The following is a 22,421-nucleotide window of genomic DNA, read 5'->3' as shown; positions in this document are numbered from 1 at the left end:
GCACAGCGTTGAGATTGCCTGCAATGACAACAAGCCTCCTTGCAGCATGCCTAAAGAACGTTCACGCAGATGAGCAGGGACCCTGGGCATCTTTCTTTTGGTGTTTTTCAGAGTCAGTAGGAAAGGCCCAAGTTTTCATAACTGTGAGCTTAATTGCTGCTAGTGTCTTACCGACCGTTCCACAGGTGCAGGTTCATTCATTGTTTATGGTTCATTGAACAAGCATGGGAAACAGTGTTATAACCCTTTACAATGAAGATCTGTGAAGTTGATTCATGATTCTATGGAGAAATTGACTGCACATGCATTCTCAATGAAGTAAGCGTCACATGACAATAATATAGAAGAGCCAACTGAAGAGTGCAACAGAATATTTATTATTGCTCCCATCTGTCACATGGACTTATGTTAGCGTTTTCAAAAGCTTTAAAACTGGCAGCGATGATGTTCAAAGTAGTCCAACCTACAGAATAAACCCTCAGACCACTTCAACTACATTAACATTCTCAGTAATGGTTAGAGATGTATTTTTTTATATACCTTAGTTGAACGCAATGACTGTCAGTCGCTCTGGATTAGAGTGTCTGCTGAATGACCAAAATGTAAACGTAAAAACAAACACACTTGTAAAGCATACTGGTATTATTCGAATGACCTCCGCCACATACAAATATGGTCGGTGCGGACCAGAGTCAAATCTGAACAAATCATAGACGCCTGGGCTGTTCCCCAAGATTGAACTTCACATTACAGTACAGCAGTTTAGTACAGTAGAACACAGTACAGTATGGTACAGGACAGTCAAGTTTTATTCAGCAGAGTAGATTACAGTAGAGTACAGTACATTACAGTACAGTAAAAACAGTATAGTGCAGTACAGTTTAGTTCAGTAAAGTACATTAGAGTAAAGTAGGGTACAATACAGTACCATACTGTACTCTGTGCTCTATGTTTCTTTACTGACAGAGGTCTATGATTAGTTCCAATTTGGTCCGGACCAAGAATCAATGTCCTTGGATACGACCCCAAAAATACGGCCAAAAGACAACGCTATCGGTAAATGCTAAGTGGGAAGTGTAGGCCTATACTTGTTCACTACAGTACTCCCCCACAAATCTAAAAGGAGGATCCGTGGAATTCTGGGCTAGTAGGAGATTTCACCATATTGCTTAGGGTACCAAGTCATGATGTTACGGTCATAGCTGCCAACCCATTTCTGACACCAATGTAGCGACAGACAAACCCGGGTTTTGGCGTGAAAGGCAAACACCATACTGGACCAATCATACACGTCTATATTTGGGTCAAATCAAGGCCAATCCGAACCAATCACAGATGTCTTTTTTGGGGGGTCAAATCAAGGCCAATCCGAACCAATCACAGATGTCTTTTTTGGGGGGTCAAATCAAGGCCAAATATAGACGACAAATCAAGGCACCAAAAAAAACCCCACCACCGGTCAAGACAAAAAAAAAAAGACGCCCAGAAGACATCGCCTAATGCTTAGTGGGCAGTTACATGGCAAGATTTAAATATTCCCCATGTAATGTTAACAGGGTGCCAACATGGTTGAAATAGAATGTTACAGTGTCGTGTAAATGCATCATAATGCAGAAACCACAATGGCAACTAGGTAAATACATGGCTCTGATGGTAACTATAGGGGAGAATAATAACAACATGTTGTATCCATCCACTCCCAGAGACCAGCAGCAATCCCCACTTGTCACACAGTACAACATCCGAGACAGAAAGCGTAGATGCTGCCACACAGCCCATGATTTGAGTTATTCTGCAAAAACTTTTATTGAACAAAAGTATTATAATTCTCACCACGTCATTAGCGGCACAGGTTGGATCGAAATGATTCATATTACGTACCTCATCTTCTTCTGAATATATACATACAGTGGGAACAAGAATGAAATAACAATGCTCAATAACATTCAGATATATCAACTTGGAAAAGCTGAGAACCCCATGATCGATACATTGGTAAACAGACGCACAGAGCAAAAAGCAAATCAAAACAACAGTTTAAGTACTCTTGAATTAGTGCCTGCCATCAGCTACATAAACACATACAGTGCATTCAGAAAGTATTCAGACCCCTTGACTTCTTTCACATTTTGTTCAGTTACAGCCTTCTTCTAAAATTGATTAAATAGATATAAATCTTCAATCTACACATAATACCCCATAATGACAAAGCAAAAACAAGTTTTTAGAAATGTTTGCAAATGTATTACAAATAAAAAAACATGAATACCTTATTTAAACAAGTATTCAGACCCTTCGCTACAAGACTCTAAATTAAGCTCAGGTGCATCCTGTTTCCATTGATCATCCTTGAGATGTTTCAACAACTTGTTTGTAGTCCATCTGTGGTAAATTCAATTGATTGGTCATGATTTGGAAAGGCACACACCTGTCTATGTGGTCCCACAGTTGACAGTGCATGTCAGGGGGAAAAAAGCCATGAGGTCGAAGGAATTGTCCGTAGAGCTCCAAGACGGGATTGTGTCGAGGCAGAGATCTGGGGAAGGGTACCAAAAAAAATGACTGCAGCATTGATTGTCCCCAAGAACACAGGGGCCTCTATCACTCTTAAATAGAAGAAGTTTGGAACCACAGAGACTCCTCCTGGAGCTGGCCGCCCGGCCAAACTGAGGAATCGGGGAGAAGAGCATTTGTCATGAAGGTGACCAAGAACCCGATGGTCCCTCTGACAAAGAGCTAGAGTTCCTCTGTGGAGATGGGAGAACCTTCCAGAAGGACAACCATGTCTGCAGCACTCCACCAATCAAGCTTTTATAGTAGAGTGGCCAAACCCTCCTCGGTAAAAAGGCACATGACAGCCAGCTTGGAGTTTGCAAAAAGGTACCTAAAGACTCGCAGACCATGAGAAACAAGATTCTCTGGTCCGATTAAACCAAGATTGAACTCTTATAGCCTGAATGCCAAGCATCATGTCTGGAGAAAACCTGGCACCATCCCTACTGTGAAGTATGGTGGTGGCAGCATCATGCTGTGAGGATATTTTTCAGCGGCAGGGACTGGGAGACTAGTCAGGATCGAGGGAAAGATGAACAGAGCAAAGTACAGAGAAATCCTTGATGAAAACCTGCTCCAGAGCACTCAGGACCTCAGACTGGGGCGAAGGTTCACCTTCCAGCAGGACAACGACCCCTAAGCACACAGCCAAGACGACACAGGAGTGGCTTCGGGACAGGTTTCTGAATGTCCTTGAGTGAACCAGCCAGAGCCCCGACTTGAACCCGATCGAACATCTCTGGAGAGACCTGAAAATAGCTGTTCAGCAACGCTCCTCATCCAACCTGACATAGATTGAGAGGATCTGCAGAGAAAAATGGGAGAAACTCTCCAAATTCAGGTGTGCCAAGCCTGTAGTGTCATACCCAAGACGACTCAATGCTGTAATTGGTGCTTCAACAAACTACTGAGTAACTGATCTGATTTCAGTTTTCAGTTTTTTATATTTAATACATTTACAAAAATTTCTACAAACCTGTTTTTACTTTGTCATTATGGGGGTATTGTGTGTAGATTGATGAGGGGGAAAAATAATTGAATTTATTTTAGAATAAGACTAATGTAACAAAATGTGGAAAACTCAAGGGGTCTGAATACTTTCTGAATGCACTGTATATAACTTTGAGAGTAAAACGCCTGAAGACCTGATCTTCATTGGAAAACAGCACTAGGGCCGGGGAATGAGTGAGTGAGGAAGTACAGCAAGTGTCGTGTAGAGCTGGAGACAATCAAATAGAAGTAGTGTAGAGCTGGAGCCAATAGAACATCAGAACAGTAAGTGTCGCGTAGAGCTGGAACCAATAGACTAGCAAAACAGTAATGCTGCTTTTGGACTGTAACACCAGCGTTACACTAGTTAGTGTATACAGCCTAATGTTATACTAGGGAAATGATGTTTCCATAGTTAGGGCTGACAATGAAGATTTGTGAAGAACTGAATAAACAACCTCTGCATAATCAAAACAGTTGCTTTGTGAGAAGGTGTTAAAGTTCAGTTAGCCATTTATGTAAATGCCAGCTGAAAAGTACCTGTGGCCTGTTATTGGCCCCAAATGAGAGCAGGACCGCCGGAGCCATGGCCCAGTGAGACACGGGTGCCGGCCCGAGTAGAGGGAAACAGAAAAGTCTGAGCCTTGTGTGTAAAACACTGGACTACACCATAAGTGTAGTGTAGAGCTGGAGCCAATAGAAGAGCAATACAGTACGTGTTGTACATTGACAGACATTCAAACTCTACACTCTTTTCAATTTGCTCTCTCGCTTTCTCCTACTTCTCCTCGATGATAGAGTGATGAAGAGGAGGTAGAGGTGGAAGAAAATGACTACAGAGAAGAGGAGGATGAAGGCAGAGAAGAGGAGAAAAGGCAAGAGGGTGTTTACAAATGGCCACTTAGTGAAGTCATTATTTCCTTTAGAAATCATCGGAACCTCTGGAGAGGGTTTTAAATGAGTTAACAAAAATGTGTGAATTCCAAACAAACAGAAAACCTCAAACCAAAGAAAGGAAACAGAACCAAGACCAGCAATGTGACTAGGCTAAAACAGACTAAGTTATCTCCCCAAGTTCAGCATGTTGAGGATTGCTGGGATATGGGCATTTGGTGGAGTGCGTATGTGTGTGTGTATATATGCATGTCTGAGTGCCTGTGGGTGTATCTGTGTTCATGTATGTGTGTCACAGCAGCGGTTTGACCAGGTAGAGCTTGTCTCCGTGTTGGCTGGTGAAGATGGGGGCTTTCTTGTAGTGTTCCACCAGTTCATCTATGGAGCTGAACCTGCGCTGGCCGATACAGTAGACCTCCTCTGAACACTGCACCTTGAAGTGCTTGTTCTTCCCAGGTGCCTTCAGAGACACAGAGAAATCACTGGGCTAGAGGGAGAAAAAGGGAGAGTCGGTTCATTTACTCACCAATTTGTCTCCAACAAAACATGCTTTCCTTTACTAACGCTACTCACTATCCACCAGCAGAGGGCACCATGACTTCATTTATAAATCACAGGTCAATATTTCTGCTGTTCATGTGTGCAGATCTCTCCTATTCTCCAACGTATTATTCTACTCTTCCCTCCATCCTGCTCCCTTAACACTCCTTTCCTCCCACTATCCTCAATCATTCCTTCATCCTCTCTTCCCCCACTCACCGATGACTCGCTGTCCCGTATGAGGAAGTCCCCCTCCTTTCCCCTCTCGTTGAGGACCAGTTCTGCCTGGTGTCTGGTCACCCCTCCATAGTACCAGTCCCTGCCTGCAAACTTGCCCACGATCGCCGGCCCCACGTAGCGGATCTGTGGGGAGCCAGGGGGCGACTGCGGCAGGGCGGGGAGCCCGGGAGGCCCGTCAGCATCATTCAGCACCAGCACGTAGTTCTTAGGCACTAGGCCCACCAGGCCTTGGGCGTTCCTGCAGCGCCACCACTCTGGGTCATTCTCTGGTTTCTCCACAACCTCCATCACCTCTCCCTTCTCAAAGTTCAGCTCTTCCTCCGTCACTGAGCTGAACGGGTAAATAGTCTGGACCAGATGGAGCGCACCACTTCCCTCTCCATCCCGGCCGCCACCACCTCCCGCCCGTCCGTTGGTCATCGTGGCCCCCCTGCCCTGCCCTGGATAACCTGGAGAGTCCCTTCCTCCTCCACCCCCCTCGCCCTCTCTCTCTGCGGGGTCCTCCAGGACATAGTTGGAGGGGAACCAGCCCACGCGACCTCCCTGGCTGCCCCGCCACCAACCGTCACTGCACTTCTCCATCACAGTGACCCGGGACCCCTTGGCTAGGGTCAGCTCATCCTCGCGCTCCGCCATGTACGAGAACTTGACAACGGCCAGGATGGTGAGGTCGTAGATGCGTTCGGCACCGCCTCCTCCTCCTCCTCCTCCCCCATTCCCATTGGAGGGGTACTCTGCATCCGTGCTAGGTGTGGGAGAGGCATCACGGGCACTCTGCTTCCTTCTGCCCTTACCCAGTCCTGAGAGAGAGGAGAGAGAGATGGTGGAGAAAGGAAGAGAATCACTACATCAGTATGTTAAGCTAACATGACCTGACATTTTATTTCATTTTAGACAGCCAGTGAAAGACAACAGTCTGTTGTTGCCAGTGGAATGAATCAAAAGCATTTCAGGTTTCTTCTAGCAGGTGGCAGAAACTGGTACTACAACACCTGTGTAACCAGACACTAAATCTACACCTGTGTAACCAGACACTAAATCTACATTTTTACATTTATCAGACACTCTTATCCAGAGCTACTTACAGGAGCAATTAGGGTTAAGTGCCTTGCTCAAGGGCAGACAGATTTTTCACATTGTCGGCTCGGGGATTCCTTTCGGCCCAACGCTCTGCCACCCCTGCCGCATATCTACAACCCAAGTCCTTTGGTAAGTCATTAATCCAGTGGTACTGAGAAAGCTTTGAGTAAATGAGGCAGCAGGAGACGAAGTGGATTTGTGTGTGTGGGCAGGGCAGCCTTAAGCTCCAGTGAGAGACCAGGCAGGAGTTAGGGTTAGGGGGGGCTGCAGGCTGTACTCTAGGCCCAGTGAAGATGTCAACACTTAATATAGAAGATAGAGGACCTCCTCCTCAAAGAGCTGAGAGAGGGCAAGCACACACATACTATAGTTCACAATCACATACATACAGTACAAGATCAGACTCTACATACACAGAAATTCTCTCCACCCACATACAATAAATGCACCCAAGTGACAGACATACATACACACTCCCTCGGTCACAACTGTTAGTGTATTTGTCACAACTCACATCTCCTCATTAAACCAGGTGTTCAGCACCACTCAGCTACCTGCGTCTCCACTCATCAAAAGGATGAAACTAGTGCATGCTGGCTGGGGAGGAAAGTGGAGCAGACAGGGTGTCTGGTGCGTGGCTCTGCTGTGGTCCTGACTGACAGGCAAGCAGGGGATCAAAGGTTCCTCTCCTCCTACCTGTCTCCTTGCCTCTTTCTGCACAACAAAAAGACAGCAGCAACAACAAAGCGATCGTCTCCTCCATGCTGCTTGTTTACCCATCGTGTAACCCACGTGGGAGCGCCAGCCGGGGCCAACTAAGAGTTGTTCTGATGCGTTCATCTGCCGGACCCAGGGAGACAGATGACTGGCATACAGATGTCTCATGGCTCAGGTGGTTGATTGGAACATATCAGACAGACCTACATCTGGGCATCGCTTACTGTACAAACCAATTACATCTGACTAATACAAATGTAACCAAACATATTTCATAACTAAAGTAGGCACAATTCAATTCCACTGCACACAAAACATTCCCAACGCCGTCGTTTGTTTAGTCACCACACAGGGAAAAGTGACACGTGTGTGTGTGTGTGTGTTGCAGTGTAGATAGAGCTAGGTCACATCTGTTTAGATGACTGTGTGAATTAACTCAGGAAGTTATTGGGTTCACACAGAGTGGCACTAAACTTTCCTGCTGTTTTGTTGTGTGAGAGCGGAGATGGGAGCAGGAGATGGGAGCAGGAGAGGAGTCCCTTGGCAGCTGTTACTAACACACAGAAGACCAGACATCACAGGGCAGAGCTGACAGAAAGAGAGGATGAAAAAGACAAAGGGATGGGCAAATGCAAACAAGACAGAAATATTGAACAGACCATAATGTTTAATAGAATAGTCAAGGTCCATGTAAAACAAGGGTTATGTGAAAGGCTTGTTTTTCAGAGCGCCTGAGAAGTGACGACAGTGAAGGAGACATAAGACACCAAACATACATCACACACGGAGTGAACAAAACACCTTACTAATATTGAGTTGCACCCACTTTTAGCCTCAGAACAGCCTCAATTTGTCAGGGCCTGGACTCTACAAGGTGTCACATGCATTCCATAGGGATGCTGGCCCATGTTGACGCCAATGCTTCCCACAGTTGTCAAGTTGGCTGGATGTTCTGGGGGTGGTGTACCATTCTCGATACAGACACTTAAGAATGAAAGACCCATCTCAATTGTCTCAAGGCTTGAAATTCCTTTAACCTGTCTCCTCCCTTACACTGAGTGAAGTGGATTTAACAGGTGACATCAATAAGGGTTGTCAGCTTGTCATGGAAAGAGCATACAGTGTCTCACCCTCTGTGTGCAATTCCAAACAATACGTAATCACCTGCGTGTGTGTGTGTTTTTTGCAAATGTATAAAAAAATAAAATATCACATTTACATCAGTATTCAGACCCTTTACTCAGTACTTTGTTGAAGCACCTTTGGCAGTGGTTACAGCCTCTAGTCTTCTTGGGTAGGATGCTACAAGCTTGGCACACCTGTATATGAGGAGTTTCTCCCATTCTTCTCTGCAGATCCTCTCAAGCTCTGTCAGGTTAGATGGGAGCATCGCTGCACAGCTATTTTCAGGTCTCAGAGATGCTCGATCGGGTTCAAGTTGATCGGGTTATTGTCCTGTTGGAAGGTTAACCTTCACCCCAGTCTGAGGTCCTGAGTGCTCTGGAGCAGGTTTTCATCAAGAATCTCTCTGTTCTTTGCTCTGTTCATCTTTTCCTCTATCCTGACTAGTCTCCCAGTCCCTGCCACTTCAAAACATCCCCACAGCATGATGCTGCCCCCACCATGCTTCACCGTAGGGATGGTGCAAGGTTTCCTCCAGATGTGACGCTTGGCATTTAGGCCAAATAGTTCTCTTGTTTTTCGTCTACCAGAGAATCTTGTTTCTCATGGTCAGAATCCTTTACGTGCCTTTTGGCAAACTCCAAGCAGGCTGTCATGTGCCTTTTACTGGGGAGTGGCTTCCGGCTGGCCACTCGACCATAAAGACCTGATTGGTGGAGAGCAGCAGCGATGATTGTCCTTTAAAAGGTTCTCCCATCTCCACAGAGGCCTGGTTTCTGCTCTGACATGCACTGTCAACTGTGAGACCTAATATAGACAGGTGTGTGCCTTTCCAAGTCATGTCCAATCAAATTGTAGACTCATCTCAAGGATGATCAATATAAACAGGAAGCACCTGAGCTCAGTTTCCAGTATCATAGCAAAGGGTCTGTTATTTTTTATTTTGCAAACATTTTTGCAAAATAAACCTGTTTTCGCTTTGTCATTACTGGGTATTGTGTGTAGATTGAGGAAATGTATTTATATATTTTGAATAATGCTGTAACGTAACCACATGTGGAGGGGGTCGGAAAACTTTCAGAATGCACTGTGTGTGTGTGTGTGTGGCCCCACTTGATGTGACCCAACTTGAATGCTCTCCTCCGGGGTCTACTTCAAGCCATCCCGTGGAGAGACTATGCTGTCGACTGTCACAGGATAGAGAGCAGAGATATGCAGGGAACAGCAGACATAAAACTCCCCTGAGACCCACACAGCCCAGCTGAATCGTGCGCACGCACACACACTTTCTTCTGCTCTCGCTCATTTCCACTTCAAGGCTCTGGCCTGCTGGTTGGCAGGGGAACAGTCTCAATTCACTCCTCCCACACTCCCTCTCCTTCCATCCCTCCATTCTTTCACCGCCCTGGACACAGAGACCTCATTCAGCACTGGAGCCTGACCCAGGAGACTCCTACCTCAGCATGTCTTTATAAGAACCCAGAGGGGCATCAGAGGTTGGCGTACCAATACACAGGACCACCTGACGGGGTCACAGGGAGCAGTACAATGAAACCCAGGGGAGTCAGAGGTAATATAGTAACAGGTGTTATGAGAGGTATTGAATGAGGTAAGCCCCCCCCCCCCCCCACTTTCAGCACTTGGAGAAACACTACACATCCAACCCATAAATCATCATCACCATTCTAGTTTGCATACCACTACAAATGAGAAGCTATTAACAGTTAACAAGCACTTTAAAAAAGAAATGGTCATATATTTTCCATTTCCTGCACTGTAAGGTCATAACATTATGTTAGCAGGGTGCTATTAACACAGAGCACTACTGTAGCTCAGTGCCCAGTCTATAAAACAGTCCATAAACGTCCAGCTGTTTATGTCTTCACAAACATTATGGGCAGGCAGCGTTGGCACGGTGACAGTGTGTACTGTGCACCCTGTAAATCTGTCAGATGGACTAAAGCCAAGGGAACCATTTTGATTCAGTCTGGAGATCATTGGTTTCCCTGTATTGGCCTGCAGTAGGTGTCACTGGATGAGTGAGCACAGCCATTTTGGATCACTGGGGAGATGGTTACCCTGTATTGGCCTGCAGAGTCTGTCAATGGCACAGCCATTTTGAGTCAGTGTTGCTGAGCGTCTATTCCATTCAAGAAGAGCAAAGAGGAACCCAGTCCAATCATAACTTATAGAGCGCTGACTTCACACACACACACACACACACACAAACACACACAAACACGTGTGCGCACACAGAACTGATTCAAAATAAGACACATTACAAGTTACTGCCAAGCCCGAATATTAACTATCCGAGTACAGATTAATGATCAAATACAACATATTGAAATGCTAGGGGTTGAATAGGAACCAGGGCATAATGTATAACTCAATAACAGACGGGGATGATTCGTTGTTCCGTGGTTTCGCCACGGGCTGTAACACCATTAGGCTGGTGAGTGGAGCACTGTTCAATGCTCTAATGGATGGATGGGGAACAGCATGGCTGTGTTAGGGCCCACACTACAACCCTGGTTAGGTTCACTGGCCTGCACACATGACTCATCCTTTAATGGAATATACAGACACACTTTCCCTTTAATTATGGATACACTCATAGTGGTGTCAGAATAACAGAGTACAGGGGATAACAGAGTGAGATTAGAATGTTTGTTGAATGATGGCTCAGTGCCTGAAGGGCAGGGATGGGTAACTGGCCCTCGGATAAAGCCCATCCCTGCTCTAGGATTATGTGAAATGTTCTTATTGATAGTTATTAAAGATCTGAGCACGCCGCACACGCCGCGCACACAACGTGCTGCTGGTGAATGAAAGTGACAGGCTGTGCAGTGTTGGCCCACACAGTCTCATGGAGCTCCTTTTGGGGGCAGAGGTCCACGGAGCAGAGAGGAATCCCTGTGTCAGTAACAGACTCTACACCCACTGCACTCCCTCTGCCCTCCCTCACTCTGCCCTCCACTCCCCTCACGCTGCTCTCCCCTGCACTCCCTCTGCCCTCCCTCACTCTGCCCTCCCCTGCACTCCCTCTGCCCTCCCTCACTCTGCCCTCCACTCCCCTCACGCTGCTCTCCCCTGCACTCCCTCTGCCCTCCCTCACTCTGCCCTCCCCTGCACTCCCTCTGCCCTCCCTCACTCTGCCCTCCCTCTGCCCTCCCCTGCACTCCCTCTGCCCTCCCCTGCACTCCCTCTGCCCTCCCCTGCACTCCCTCTGCCCTCCACTCCCCTCACTCTGCATTCCCTCTGCCCTCCCTCACTCTGCCCTCCCCTGCACATCCTCTGCCCTCCACTCCCCTCACTCTGCATTCCCTCTGCCCTCCCTCACTCTGCCCTCCCTCACTCTGCCCTCCCTCACTCTGCCCTAACCCTCCATCACTCTCCTCTCCCTCTGCCCTGATCTCCCCTCCCCTCACTCTGCCCTGCTCTCCCCTCCCCTCACTCTGCCCCGCTCTCCCCTCCCCTCACTCTGCCCCGCTCTCCCCTCCCCTCACTCTGCCCCGCTCTCCCCTCCCCTCACTCTGCCCCGCTCTCCCCTCCCCTCACTCTGCCCCGCTCTCCCCTCCCCTCACTCTGCCCCGCTCTCCCCTCCCCTCACTCTGCCCCGCTCTCCCCTCCCATCACTCTGCCCCGCTCTCCCCTCCCATCACTCTGCCCCGCTCTCCCCTCCCATCACTCTGCCCCGCTCTCCCCTCCCATCACTGCCCTGCTCTCCCCTCCCATCACTCTGCCCTGCTCTCCCCTCCCATCACTCTGCCCTGCTCTCCCCTCCCCTCACTCTGCCCTGCTCTCCCCTCCCCTCACTCTGCCCTCCCCTCACAGACTCTCTTTCTCTGTATGTTTGTCTCTCTGTCTCTCTCTTTGTAAACTTCACACTCTCTCTCTAACCAGCAGCAGATATTCAAACCCAGCGGTTTACAAATTCCATTAATGTCTGTTGACAGTCTACAAACAAGATTTAATTGAATTACTCACAACTGACAGGAACAATAAGGCATGTGTGCTCAGCTTCATATGTTTCTCTCTTTGAAGCAGGCAAGAAATAGACTGATTCCTGAAATTTGCAATTCAGAAAATGTATGTATAAGAAAGTATAAAAAGAGTTACTGAAAAATAAGATCAGTGGAATAAGGAGACAGAGAGACGGAACATGCAAGAGTTTCTCTCCAGTCTCCACCAGCCATTTGATAACCCTAGCACACACACATGTGAGGACCTACAGACACCAAGGTGTGGCAGCTCAGAGCGATGGCCAACTGACCACAGTCCTTGGGGTGCTGGTGGAGAGCTCCTCTAAAATAGCACAAAGGCTCACATCCACACACCCGACCCCGGTACCAGACCCTGTCAGACAGAGACTGAGTCAGGGCGGGATGATACACAACCCCAGTACCAGACCCTGTCAGACAGAGACTGAGTCAGGGCGGGATGACACACACAACCCCAGTACCAGACCCTGTCAGACAGAGACTGAGTGAGGGCGGGATGAGACACACACACACACAATTCAGGATAGATGCAAATAATGAATTCATGCATTTCTAGCTGGAGTTTAGAGGAGGATGAAAAAATAGAGGCGGAGGGAGTCAAGAGACGCTCCACTCTTCTCTGCTGATAAACTACCAACAACATACTCTACGACCTCTCCATCTTCAGCACTTCTTACCCAGCCCCACCCCTCTTACCCAGCCCCACCCCTCTTACCCAGCCCCACCCCTCTTACCCAGCCCCACCCCTCTTACCCAGCCCCACCCCTCTTACCCAGCCCCACCCCTCTTACCCAGCCCCACCCCTCTTACCCAGCCCCACCCCTCTTACCCAGCCCCACCCCTCTTACCCAGTGTGTCTTTGAGGTTCTTGACCAGAGATGCCTTCTTCACCAGGCTGTTCTTGCGCTCCACGTAGTTAGACGGGACGTAGCCTGTCTGGTTGGAGGCGTTCCTCACCCTCCACCACGTCTTGCTGTCGTCCAGCAGGGTGAGCCGCTCATTCTTCCGGATGTCAAGTTCCTGGTCCTGCTGGGCCGTGTAGTCCCACTTGGCTACAACTGTCACCTCCTCCGTCATCTTTCATGGAGTCCCCCTGGCAGGGGGGTGGAAAGGAGAGGGAGAGATGGAAAGTTACACATCGACCCCAAATAAGACGAGAGACAGAAAGACAGAGGGTTGTCTAAATGTTAGCCAAAGCATTAGCCACCTATTATCACGGGAATGTGCGATGAACTGATCTTAACGCTAGAAATAAATTAACGATGAGACAATTATGGTAATGGGGAGATGTTAAGTGTGTGAGAGATTGAAAAAGAAAGCAGAAAAGCACACGAATATATAGAATCATACTAAAGTAATCCTCTCTCCATTTCACACACGCCAGAATTACGACGTCAGATAAGATAAATCACTACCACATTCACATTAGATCATCAGCTTTACCATCTAACTACAGACCACATCTATCCAATCACACCGCAGGCATGAGGGCACTGCTTAGTGTGTGTGTGTGTGTGTGTGTGTGAGTGACAGGGATTAAGCATGCTCTATTTCACAGTGCAGGAGAGGAGTCAGGTGAACACAGTTTTACAGCACCACCTTTAGCTACTCTGTGTTAGCACGAGAATGTAAATGAAAGTGTGTGTATGCATGTATGCGCGCATCCGTACATGTACGTACAGTGCATTTGTAAAGTATTCAGACCCGTTCACTTTTTCCACATTTTTACATTACAGCCTTATTCTAAAAAGGAGGAAAATGTTTGTTTTTTTAGAAACGTTTGCGAATATATGACAAAGATCACATTTACGTAAGTATTCAGTGCTTTGTTCACGCACCTTTGGCAGTGAATACAGCCTTGGGTCTTGGGTATAAAGCTACAAGCTTGGCACACCTGTATTTGGGGAGATTCTCCCATCCTTCTCTGCAGATCCTCTCAAGCTCTGTCACGTTGCATTGGCAGCGCAGTGGTTTTCAGGTATCTCCAGAGATGTTTGATCAGGTCCAAGTCTGGGCTCTGGCTGGGCCACTCAAGGACATTCAGAGACTTGTCACGAAGCCACTCCTGCGTTGTCTTGGCTGTGTGCTTAGGGTCATTGCCCTGTTGGAAGGTGAACCTTTGCCCCAGTCTGAGGTCCTAAGCGCTCTGGAGCAGGTTTTCATCAAGGATCTCTCTGTACTTTGCTCGTTCATTTTCCCCTCGATCCTGACTAGTCGCCCAGCACCTGCTGCTAAAAAACATCCCTACAGCATGATGCTGCCACTACCATTCTTCTCCATACCTGACACTTGGAAATCAGGCCAAAGTGTTCAATCTTGGTTTCATCAGACCAGAGAATCGTGTTTCTCATGGTTTAAGAGTCCTTTAGGTGGCTTTTGGCAAACTCCAAGAGTGGCTTCCGTCTGACCACTTTACCATAAAGGCCTGATTGGTAGAGTGCTGCAGAGATGGGAGAACCTTCCAGAAGGACAACCATCTCCACAGAGGAACTCTTGAGCTCTGTCAGAGTGACCATCAGGTTCTTGGTCACCTCCCTGAACAAGGCTCTTCTCCCCCGATTGCTCAGTTTGGCCGAGCGGCCAGCTCTAGGAAGAGTCTTGGTGGTCTAAACTTCTTCCATTTAAGAGCGATGGAGGACAGTGTGTTCTTAGGGACCTTCAATGCTGCAGAAACTATTTGGTACACTTCCCCAGATCAGTGCCTCGACACAATCCTGTCTTGGAGCTCTATGGACTCCAATCAAGTTGTAGAAACATCAAGGATTATCAATGGAAACAGGATGCACCGGAGCTCAATTTCGAAGTCTCATAACAACATGTCTGAATATTTATGTAAATTGGGTATGTTTTTTACTTTAAATAAAATGTGGAAAAGTTCAAGGGGTCTGAATACTTTCTGAATGCACTGCATGTGTGCCTGTATGTGTGAGCGGCTGTATGTGTGAGCGGCTGTATGTGTGAGCGGCTGTATGTGTGAGCGGCTGTATGTGTGAGCGGCTGTATGTGTGAGCGGCTGTATGTGTGAGCGGCTGTATGTGTGAGCGGCTGTATGTGTGAGCGGCTGTATGTGTGAGCGGCTGTATGTGTGAGCGGCTGTATGTGTGAGCGGCTGTATGTGTGAGCGGCTGTATGTGTGAGCGGCTGTATGTGTGAGCGGCTGTATGTGTGAGCGGCTGTATGTGTGAGCGGCTGTATGTGTGAGCGGCTGTGTGTGTGAGCGGCTGTGTGTGTGAGCGGCTGTGTGTGTGAGCGGCTGTGTGTGTGAGCGCCTGTGTGTGTGAGCGCCTGTGTGTGTGAGCGGCTGTGTGTGTGAGCGGCTGTATGTGTGAGCGGCTGTATGTGTGAGCGCCTGTGTGTGTGAGCGCCTGTGTGTGTGAGCGGCTGTGTGTGTGAGCGGCTGTGTGTGTGAGCGGCTGTGTGTGTGAGCGCCTGTGTGTGTGAGCGCCTGTGTGTGTGAGCGGCTGTGTGTGTGAGCGGCTGTATGTGTGAGCGGCTGTATGTGTGAGCGGCTGTGTGTGTGAGCGGCTGTGTGTGTGAGCGGCTGTGTGTGTGAGCGGCTGTGTGTGTGAGCGGCTGTATGTGTGAGCGGCTGTATGTGTGAGCGGCTGTATGTGTGAGCGGCTGTATGTGTGAGCGGCTGTATGTGTGAGCGGCTGTATGTGTGAGCGGCTGTATGTGTGAGCGGCTGTATGTGTGAGCGGCTGTATGTGTGAGCGGCTGTATGTGTGAGCGGCTGTATGTGTGAGCGGCTGTATGTGTGAGCGGCTGTATGTGTGAGCGGCTGTATGTGTGAGCGGCTGTATGTGTGAGCGGCTGTATGTGTGAGCGGCTGTATGTGTGAGCGGCTGTATGTGTGAGCGGCTGTATGTGTGAGCGGCTGTATGTGTGAGCGGCTGTATGTGTGAGCGGCTGTATGTGTGAGCGGCTGTATGTGTGAGCGGCTGTATGTGTGAGCGGCTGTATGTGTGAGCGGCTGTATGTGTGAGCGGCTGTATGTGTGAGCGGCTGTATGTGTGAGCGCCTGTGTGTGTGAGCGCCTGTGTGTGTGAGCGGCTGTGTGTGTGAGCGGCTGTATGTGTGAGCGGCTGTATGTGTGAGCGGCTGTATGTGTGAGCGGCTGTATGTGTGAGCGGCTGTATGTGTGAGCGGCTGTATGTGTGAGCGGCTGTATGTGTGAGCGGCTGTATGTGTGAGCGGCTGTGTGTGTGAGCGGCTGTGTGTGTGAGCGGCTGTATGTGTGAGCGGCTGTGTGTGTGAGCGGCTGTATGTGTGAGCGGCTGTATGTGTGAGCGGCTGTATGTGTGAGCGGCTGTATGTGTGAGCGGCTGTATGTGTGAGCGGCTGTATGTGTGAGCGGCTGTGTGTGTGAGCGGCTGTGTGTGTGAGCGGCTGTGTGTGTGAGCGGCTGTATGTGTGAGCGGCTGTGTGTGTGAGCGGCTGTATGTGTGAGCGGCTGTATGTGTGAGCGGCTGTATGTGTGAGCGGCTGTATGTGTGAGCGGCTGTATGTGTGAGCGGCTGTATGTGTGAGCGGCTGTATGTGTGAGCGGCTGTATGTGTGAGCGGCTGTATGTGTGAGCGGCTGTATGTGTGAGCGGCTGTATGTGTGAGCGGCTGTATGTGTGAGCGGCTGTGTGTGTGAGCGGCTGTGTGTGTGAGCGGCTGTGTGTGTGAGCGGCTGTATGTATGAGCGGCTGTATGTGTGAGCGGCTGTATGTGTGAGCGGCTGTATGTGTGAGCGGCTGTATGTGTGAGCGGCTGTATGTGTGAGCGGCTGTATGTGTGAGCGGCTGTATGTGTGAGCGGCTGTATGTGTGAGCGGCTGTATGTGTGAGCGGCTGTATGTGTGAGCGGCTGTATGTGTGAGCGGCTGTATGTGTGAGCGGCTGTATGTGTGAGCGGCTGTGTGTGTGAGCGGCTGTATGTGTGAGCGGCTGTATGTGTGAGCGGCTGTATGTGTGAGCGGCTGTATGTGTGAGCGGCTGTATGTGTGAGCGGCTGTATGTGTGAGCGGCTGTATGTGTGAGCGGCTGTATGTGTGAGCGGCTGTATGTGTGAGCGGCTGTATGTGTGAGCGGCTGTATGTGTGAGCGGCTGTATGTGTGAGCGGCTGTATGTGTGAGCGGCTGTATGTGTGAGCGGCTGTATGTGTGAGCGGCTGTATGTGTGAGCGGCTGTATGTGTGAGCGGCTGTATGTGTGAGCGGCTGTATGTGTGAGCGGCTGTATGTGTGAGCGGCTGTATGTGTGAGCGGCTGTATGTGTGAGCGGCTGTGTGTGTGAGCGGCTGTGTGTGTGAGCGGCTGTATGTGTGAGCGGCTGTATGTGTGAGCGGCTGTATGTGTGAGCGGCTGTATGTGTGAGCGGCTGTATGTGTGAGCGGCTGTATGTGTGAGCGGCTGTATGTGTGAGCGGCTGTATGTGTGAGCGGCTGTATGTGTGAGCGGCTGTATGTGTGAGCGGCTGTATGTGTGAGCGGCTGTATGTGTGAGCGGCTGTATGTGTGAGCGGCTGTATGTGTGAGCGGCTGTATGCCTGTATGTGTGAGCGGCTGTATGTGTGAGCGGCTGTGTGTGTGAGCGGCTGTATGCCTGTATGTGTGAGCGGCTGTATGTGTGAGCGGCTGTGTGTGTGAGCGGCTGTATGTGTGAGCGCCTGTATGTGTGAGCGGCTGTATGTGTGAGCGGCTGTATGTGTGAGCGGCTGTATGTGTGAGCGGCTGTATGTGTGAGCGGCTGTATGTGTGAGCGGCTGTGTGTGTGAGCGGCTGTATGTGTGAGCGGCTGTGTGTGTGAGCGGCTGTGTGTGTGAGCGGCTGTATGTGTGAGCGGCTGTATGTGTGAGCGGCTGTATGTGTGAGCGGCTGTATGTGTGAGCGGCTGTATGTGTGAGCGGCTGTATGTGTGAGCGGCTGTATGTGTGAGCGGCTGTGTGTGTGAGCGGCTGTGTGTGTGAGCGGCTGTATGTGTGAGCGGCTGTATGTGTGAGCGGCTGTATGTGTGAGCGGCTGTATGTGTGAGCGGCTGTATGTGTGAGCGGCTGTATGTGTGAGCGGCTGTATGTGTGAGCGGCTGTATGTGTGAGCGGCTGTATGTGTGAGCGGCTGTATGTGTGAGCGGCTGTATGTGTGAGCGGCTGTATGTGTGAGCGGCTGTATGTGTGAGCGGCTGTATGTGTGAGCGGCTGTATGTGTGAGCGGCTGTATGTGTGAGCGGCTGTATGTGTGAGCGGCTGTATGTGTGAGCGGCTGTATGTGTGAGCGGCTGTATGTGTGAGCGGCTGTATGTGTGAGCGGCTGTGTGTGTGAGCGGCTGTGTGTGTGAGCGGCTGTATGTGTGAGCGGCTGTATGTGTGAGCGGCTGTATGTGTGAGCGGCTGTATGTGTGAGCGGCTGTATGTGTGAGCGGCTGTGTGTGTGAGCGGCTGTGTGTGTGAGCGGCTGTATGTGTGAGCGGCTGTATGTGTGAGCGGCTGTATGTGTGAGCGGCTGTATGTGTGAGCGGCTGTATGTGTGAGCGGCTGTGTGTGTGAGCGGCTGTGTGTGTGAGCGGCTGTATGTGTGAGCGGCTGTATGTGTGAGCGGCTGTATGTGTGAGCGGCTGTATGTGTGAGCGGCTGTATGTGTGAGCGGCTGTATGTGTGAGCGGCTGTGTGTGTGAGCGGCTGTATGTGTGAGCGGCTGTATGTGTGAGCGGCTGTGTGTGTGAGCGGCTGTATGTGTGAGCGGCTGTATGTGTGAGCGGCTGTATGTGTGAGCGGCTGTGTGTGTGAGCGGCTGTATGTGTGAGCGGCTGTATGTGTGAGCGGCTGTATGTGTGAGCGGCTGTATGTGTGAGCGGCTGTATGTGTGAGCGGCTGTGTGTGTGAGCGGCTGTATGTGTGAGCGGCTGTGTGTGTGAGCGGCTGTATGTGTGAGCGGCTGTGTGTGTGAGCGGCTGTATGTGTGAGCGGCTGTATGTGTGAGCGGCTGTGTGTGTGAGCGGCTGTATGTGTGAGCGGCTGTATGTGTGAGCGGCTGTATGTGTGAGCGGCTGTATGTGTGAGCGGCTGTATGTGTGAGCGGCTGTATGTGTGAGCGGCTGTATGTGTGAGCGGCTGTATGTGTGAGCGGCTGTATGTGTGAGCGGCTGTATGTGTGAGCGGCTGTATGTGTGAGCGGCTGTATGTGTGAGCGGCTGTGTGTGTGAGCGGCTGTGTGTGTGAGCGGCTGTGTGTGTGAGCGGCTGTGTGTGTGAGCGGCTGTATGTGTGAGCGGCTGTGTGTGTGAGCGGCTGTGTGTGTGAGCGGCTGTATGTGTGAGCGGCTGTGTGTGTGAGCGGCTGTGTGTGTGAGCGGCTGTATGTGTGAGCGGCTGTGTGTGTGAGCGGCTGTGTGTGTGAGCGGCTGTATGTGTGAGCGGCTGTATGTGTGAGCGGCTGTATGTGTGAGCGGCTGTATGTGTGAGCGGCTGTGTGTGTGAGCGGCTGTATGTGTGAGCGGCTGTGTGTGTGAGCGGCTGTATGTGTGAGCGGCTGTATGTGTGAGCGGCTGTATGTGTGAGCGGCTGTGTGTGTGAGCGGCTGTATGTGTGAGCGGCTGTATGTGTGAGCGGCTGTGTGCATGCGATGAGCACTATATTATTTGTATAGTAATAGAAAGCACCAACAAGAACTTAAATCATTGTGAATCCAGCACAATCCCAGGCTGGATGTGCTCAGTCTAACAGTTCTGTCCCGTCAAGCCCTCTGACAGCCTAATGATATTCTCTGGGTCCCACAGTGCCAGTGGAACGAAAAGCATCCTCACAATTCAGTGTCTATGTGAGAACGTACACTAACGTTCAAAAGTTTAGGGTCACTTCGAAAGAAAAGCAAATTTTTTGTCCAGTAAAATAACATACAATTGTTAATGTTGTAAATGACTATTGTAGCTGGAAACAGCTGATTTTCTAGAATATCTAGGCGTACAGAGGCCCATTATCAGCAACCATCACTACTGTGTTCCAATGGCATGCTGTGTTAGCTAATCCAAGTTTATCATTATAAAACCCTTTTGCAATTATGTTAGCACAGCTTAAAACTCTTATTCTGATTAAAGAAGCAACACAACTGGCCTTCTTTAGACACTGGACAGAGGAACTCTGCCTACAAGGCCAGCGTCGCGGAGTCCCCTCTTCACTGTTGACATTGAGACTGGTGTTTTGAGGGGTACTATTTAATGAAACTGCCTGTTGAAGACTTGTGAGGCGTCTGTTTCTCAAACTAGACAGTCTAATGTACTTGTCCTCTTGCTCAGTTGTGCACCGGGGCCTCCCACTCCTCTTTCTATTCTGGTTAGAGCCAGTTTGCGCTGTTCTGTGAAGGGAGTAGTACACAGCGTTGTACAAGATCTTCAGTTTCTTTGCAATTTCTCGCAAGGAATAGCCTTCATTTCTCAGAACAAGAATAGACTGCCGAGTTTCAGAAGAAAGGTATTCGTTTCTAGCCATTTTGAGCCTGTAATCGAACCCACAAATGCGGATGCTCCAGATACTCTAGCCTAAAGAAGGACAGTTTTATTGCTTCTTTAATCAGGACAACAGTTTTCAGCTGTGCTAACATAATTGCACAAGGGTTTTCTAATGATCAATTAGCCTTTTAAAATGATACACTTGAATTAGCTAACACAACGTGCCATTGGATGGTTGCTGATGGTTGCTGATAATGGGCCTCTGTACGTAGATATTCCATTTTTTTTTATCTGCCATTACCAGCTACAATAGTCATTTACAACATTAACAATGTCCACACTGTATTTCTGATCAATTTGATGTTATTTAAAATGGACAAAAAATGTGCTTTTTTTTTCTTTTTAAAAGGACATTTCTAAGTGACCCAAACTTTTGAACGGTAGTGTACGCCAGCGTTCAACCACTGCAGATGGGAAACTGAACATTCAAATAGATTAAGGAAGCATTGCCTAGTTAACATGAAACAGCGATGATTACTAAGAGGAAAAGAGAATGAATGTCCAATAGTCAACATTGTCCAACTGTTAAAGGAGAACACTAAAAACGTGTAAAAGTTAACTTGGGATGGGCATTTTAAATGGTTTCACTATAAGAACATCATGAATAATTTTATGATATCTAGATCGTATAAATATTAGGGATGCACGATATATCGGTGAACAGCTAAAAATGCCAACATCGGCCCGATGTCTAATTTAACGCCAATGTGCAAAACCAATGTCAAAGCTGACGTCCATACCTATATATCGTAAGTACATGACGTAATGACGCCATGTAAAATGTTGCTCTACACGTGCAACACAGCATTCCTAACCTAGCCCACAATGTCTGCTGTGAGGATCGAGCAGTCAACAAGTCCAGCAGTCATTTGAAAGAGTAAGAAAATTTCAGCGAGACAACTCAAAGTTGAAATCCATTAACGGCAAGATAATGGAATTCATTGCCCTTGACAATCAACCGTTCTCTGTCGTGGGTGAAGTTGGCATTCGCCGACTGGTCAAACACCGGTACACACTACCAAGTGAGCTATTTTTCAGATGTTGCCCTCCCGGAGTACCACAGTAATAGCGGCACTGCTGAGATTTGCACCAGCAATGTCAACCCCATGAGCATGCTGAGTCTGAGGAAAGCCGTATTGCTCAATAATGTGCTGGTTCTCATACCGCTGCTGCCATTGCAATGGCATTTGAGAACATGTTTGAAACTTGGACACATGAACACACTAGCTAGCTCCATTCAAACAACGGACTGGAGAAATAAGCTCATCAACTGTGCTTGCAGCAGACGTGATACCCTCTGGCATGGCATTGAAACGCCTGCTCAACAAAACTGCAGACACAGGCTGTGAACAAGTGATTTGGTGGTATTCTCTCTGTACTGTGTTGCCACCATGGTCCATGCTATGTACAAGGACTGCTACTTCGATGCAGACAAGTGCATACGGCCCAGTACATGACTGGGGCCAAGCTTCCTAAAATCCAAGTCATAGACTGTTTTCTCTGCTACCACACGGCAGGCGGTACCGGAGCGCCAAGTCTAGGACCAAAAGGCTCCTTAACAGCTTCTACCCCCAAGCCATAAGACTGCTGAACAATCAAATGGCCACTCTGCCTATTACATTGACACCCCCTCCATTTGTTTTTACACTGCTGCTACTCGCTGTTTATTATCTATGCATAGTCACTTCACCCTTACCTACATGTACACATTACCTCTAAGCTGTATATAGCCTCGTTATTGTGTTACTATTTATAATTTTTTACTTTAGTTTCTTTAGTAAATATTTTCTTAACCA

The 22,421-nt window shown here is 48.9% G+C and overlaps 1 protein-coding gene across 2 annotated transcripts in view; it reads right to left on the bottom strand.

Moving 5' to 3' along the window:
* Nucleotides 1–354: 354 nt before the first annotated feature.
* Nucleotides 355–22,421, bottom strand: part of LOC110501322 (cytoplasmic protein NCK2) — a 52,447-nt gene continuing 30,380 nt past the window's right edge. For both annotated transcript variants that reach the window (XM_021578799.3, XM_090215389.1), the window contains exons 2-4: nucleotides 12,989–13,233; nucleotides 5,197–6,017; nucleotides 355–4,924 (exon numbers count right to left, since the gene is read on the bottom strand). In XM_021578799.3, the coding sequence (XP_021434474.2) occupies nucleotides 4,730–4,924; nucleotides 5,197–6,017; nucleotides 12,989–13,217 (1,245 nt within the window). In that variant the 5' untranslated portion in view covers nucleotides 13,218–13,233 and the 3' untranslated portion in view covers nucleotides 355–4,729. The remainder of the gene's footprint in view (nucleotides 4,925–5,196; nucleotides 6,018–12,988; nucleotides 13,234–22,421) is intronic.

Source organism: Oncorhynchus mykiss, chromosome 22 (assembly GCF_057628025.1).
Source record: "Oncorhynchus mykiss isolate SJ-2025 chromosome 22, ASM5762802v1, whole genome shotgun sequence".
Classification (NCBI taxonomy): domain Eukaryota; kingdom Metazoa; phylum Chordata; class Actinopteri; order Salmoniformes; family Salmonidae; genus Oncorhynchus; species Oncorhynchus mykiss.
Note: the sequence above shows the minus strand (reverse complement) of the source record. Positions and strands in the feature narration are given on the sequence as shown.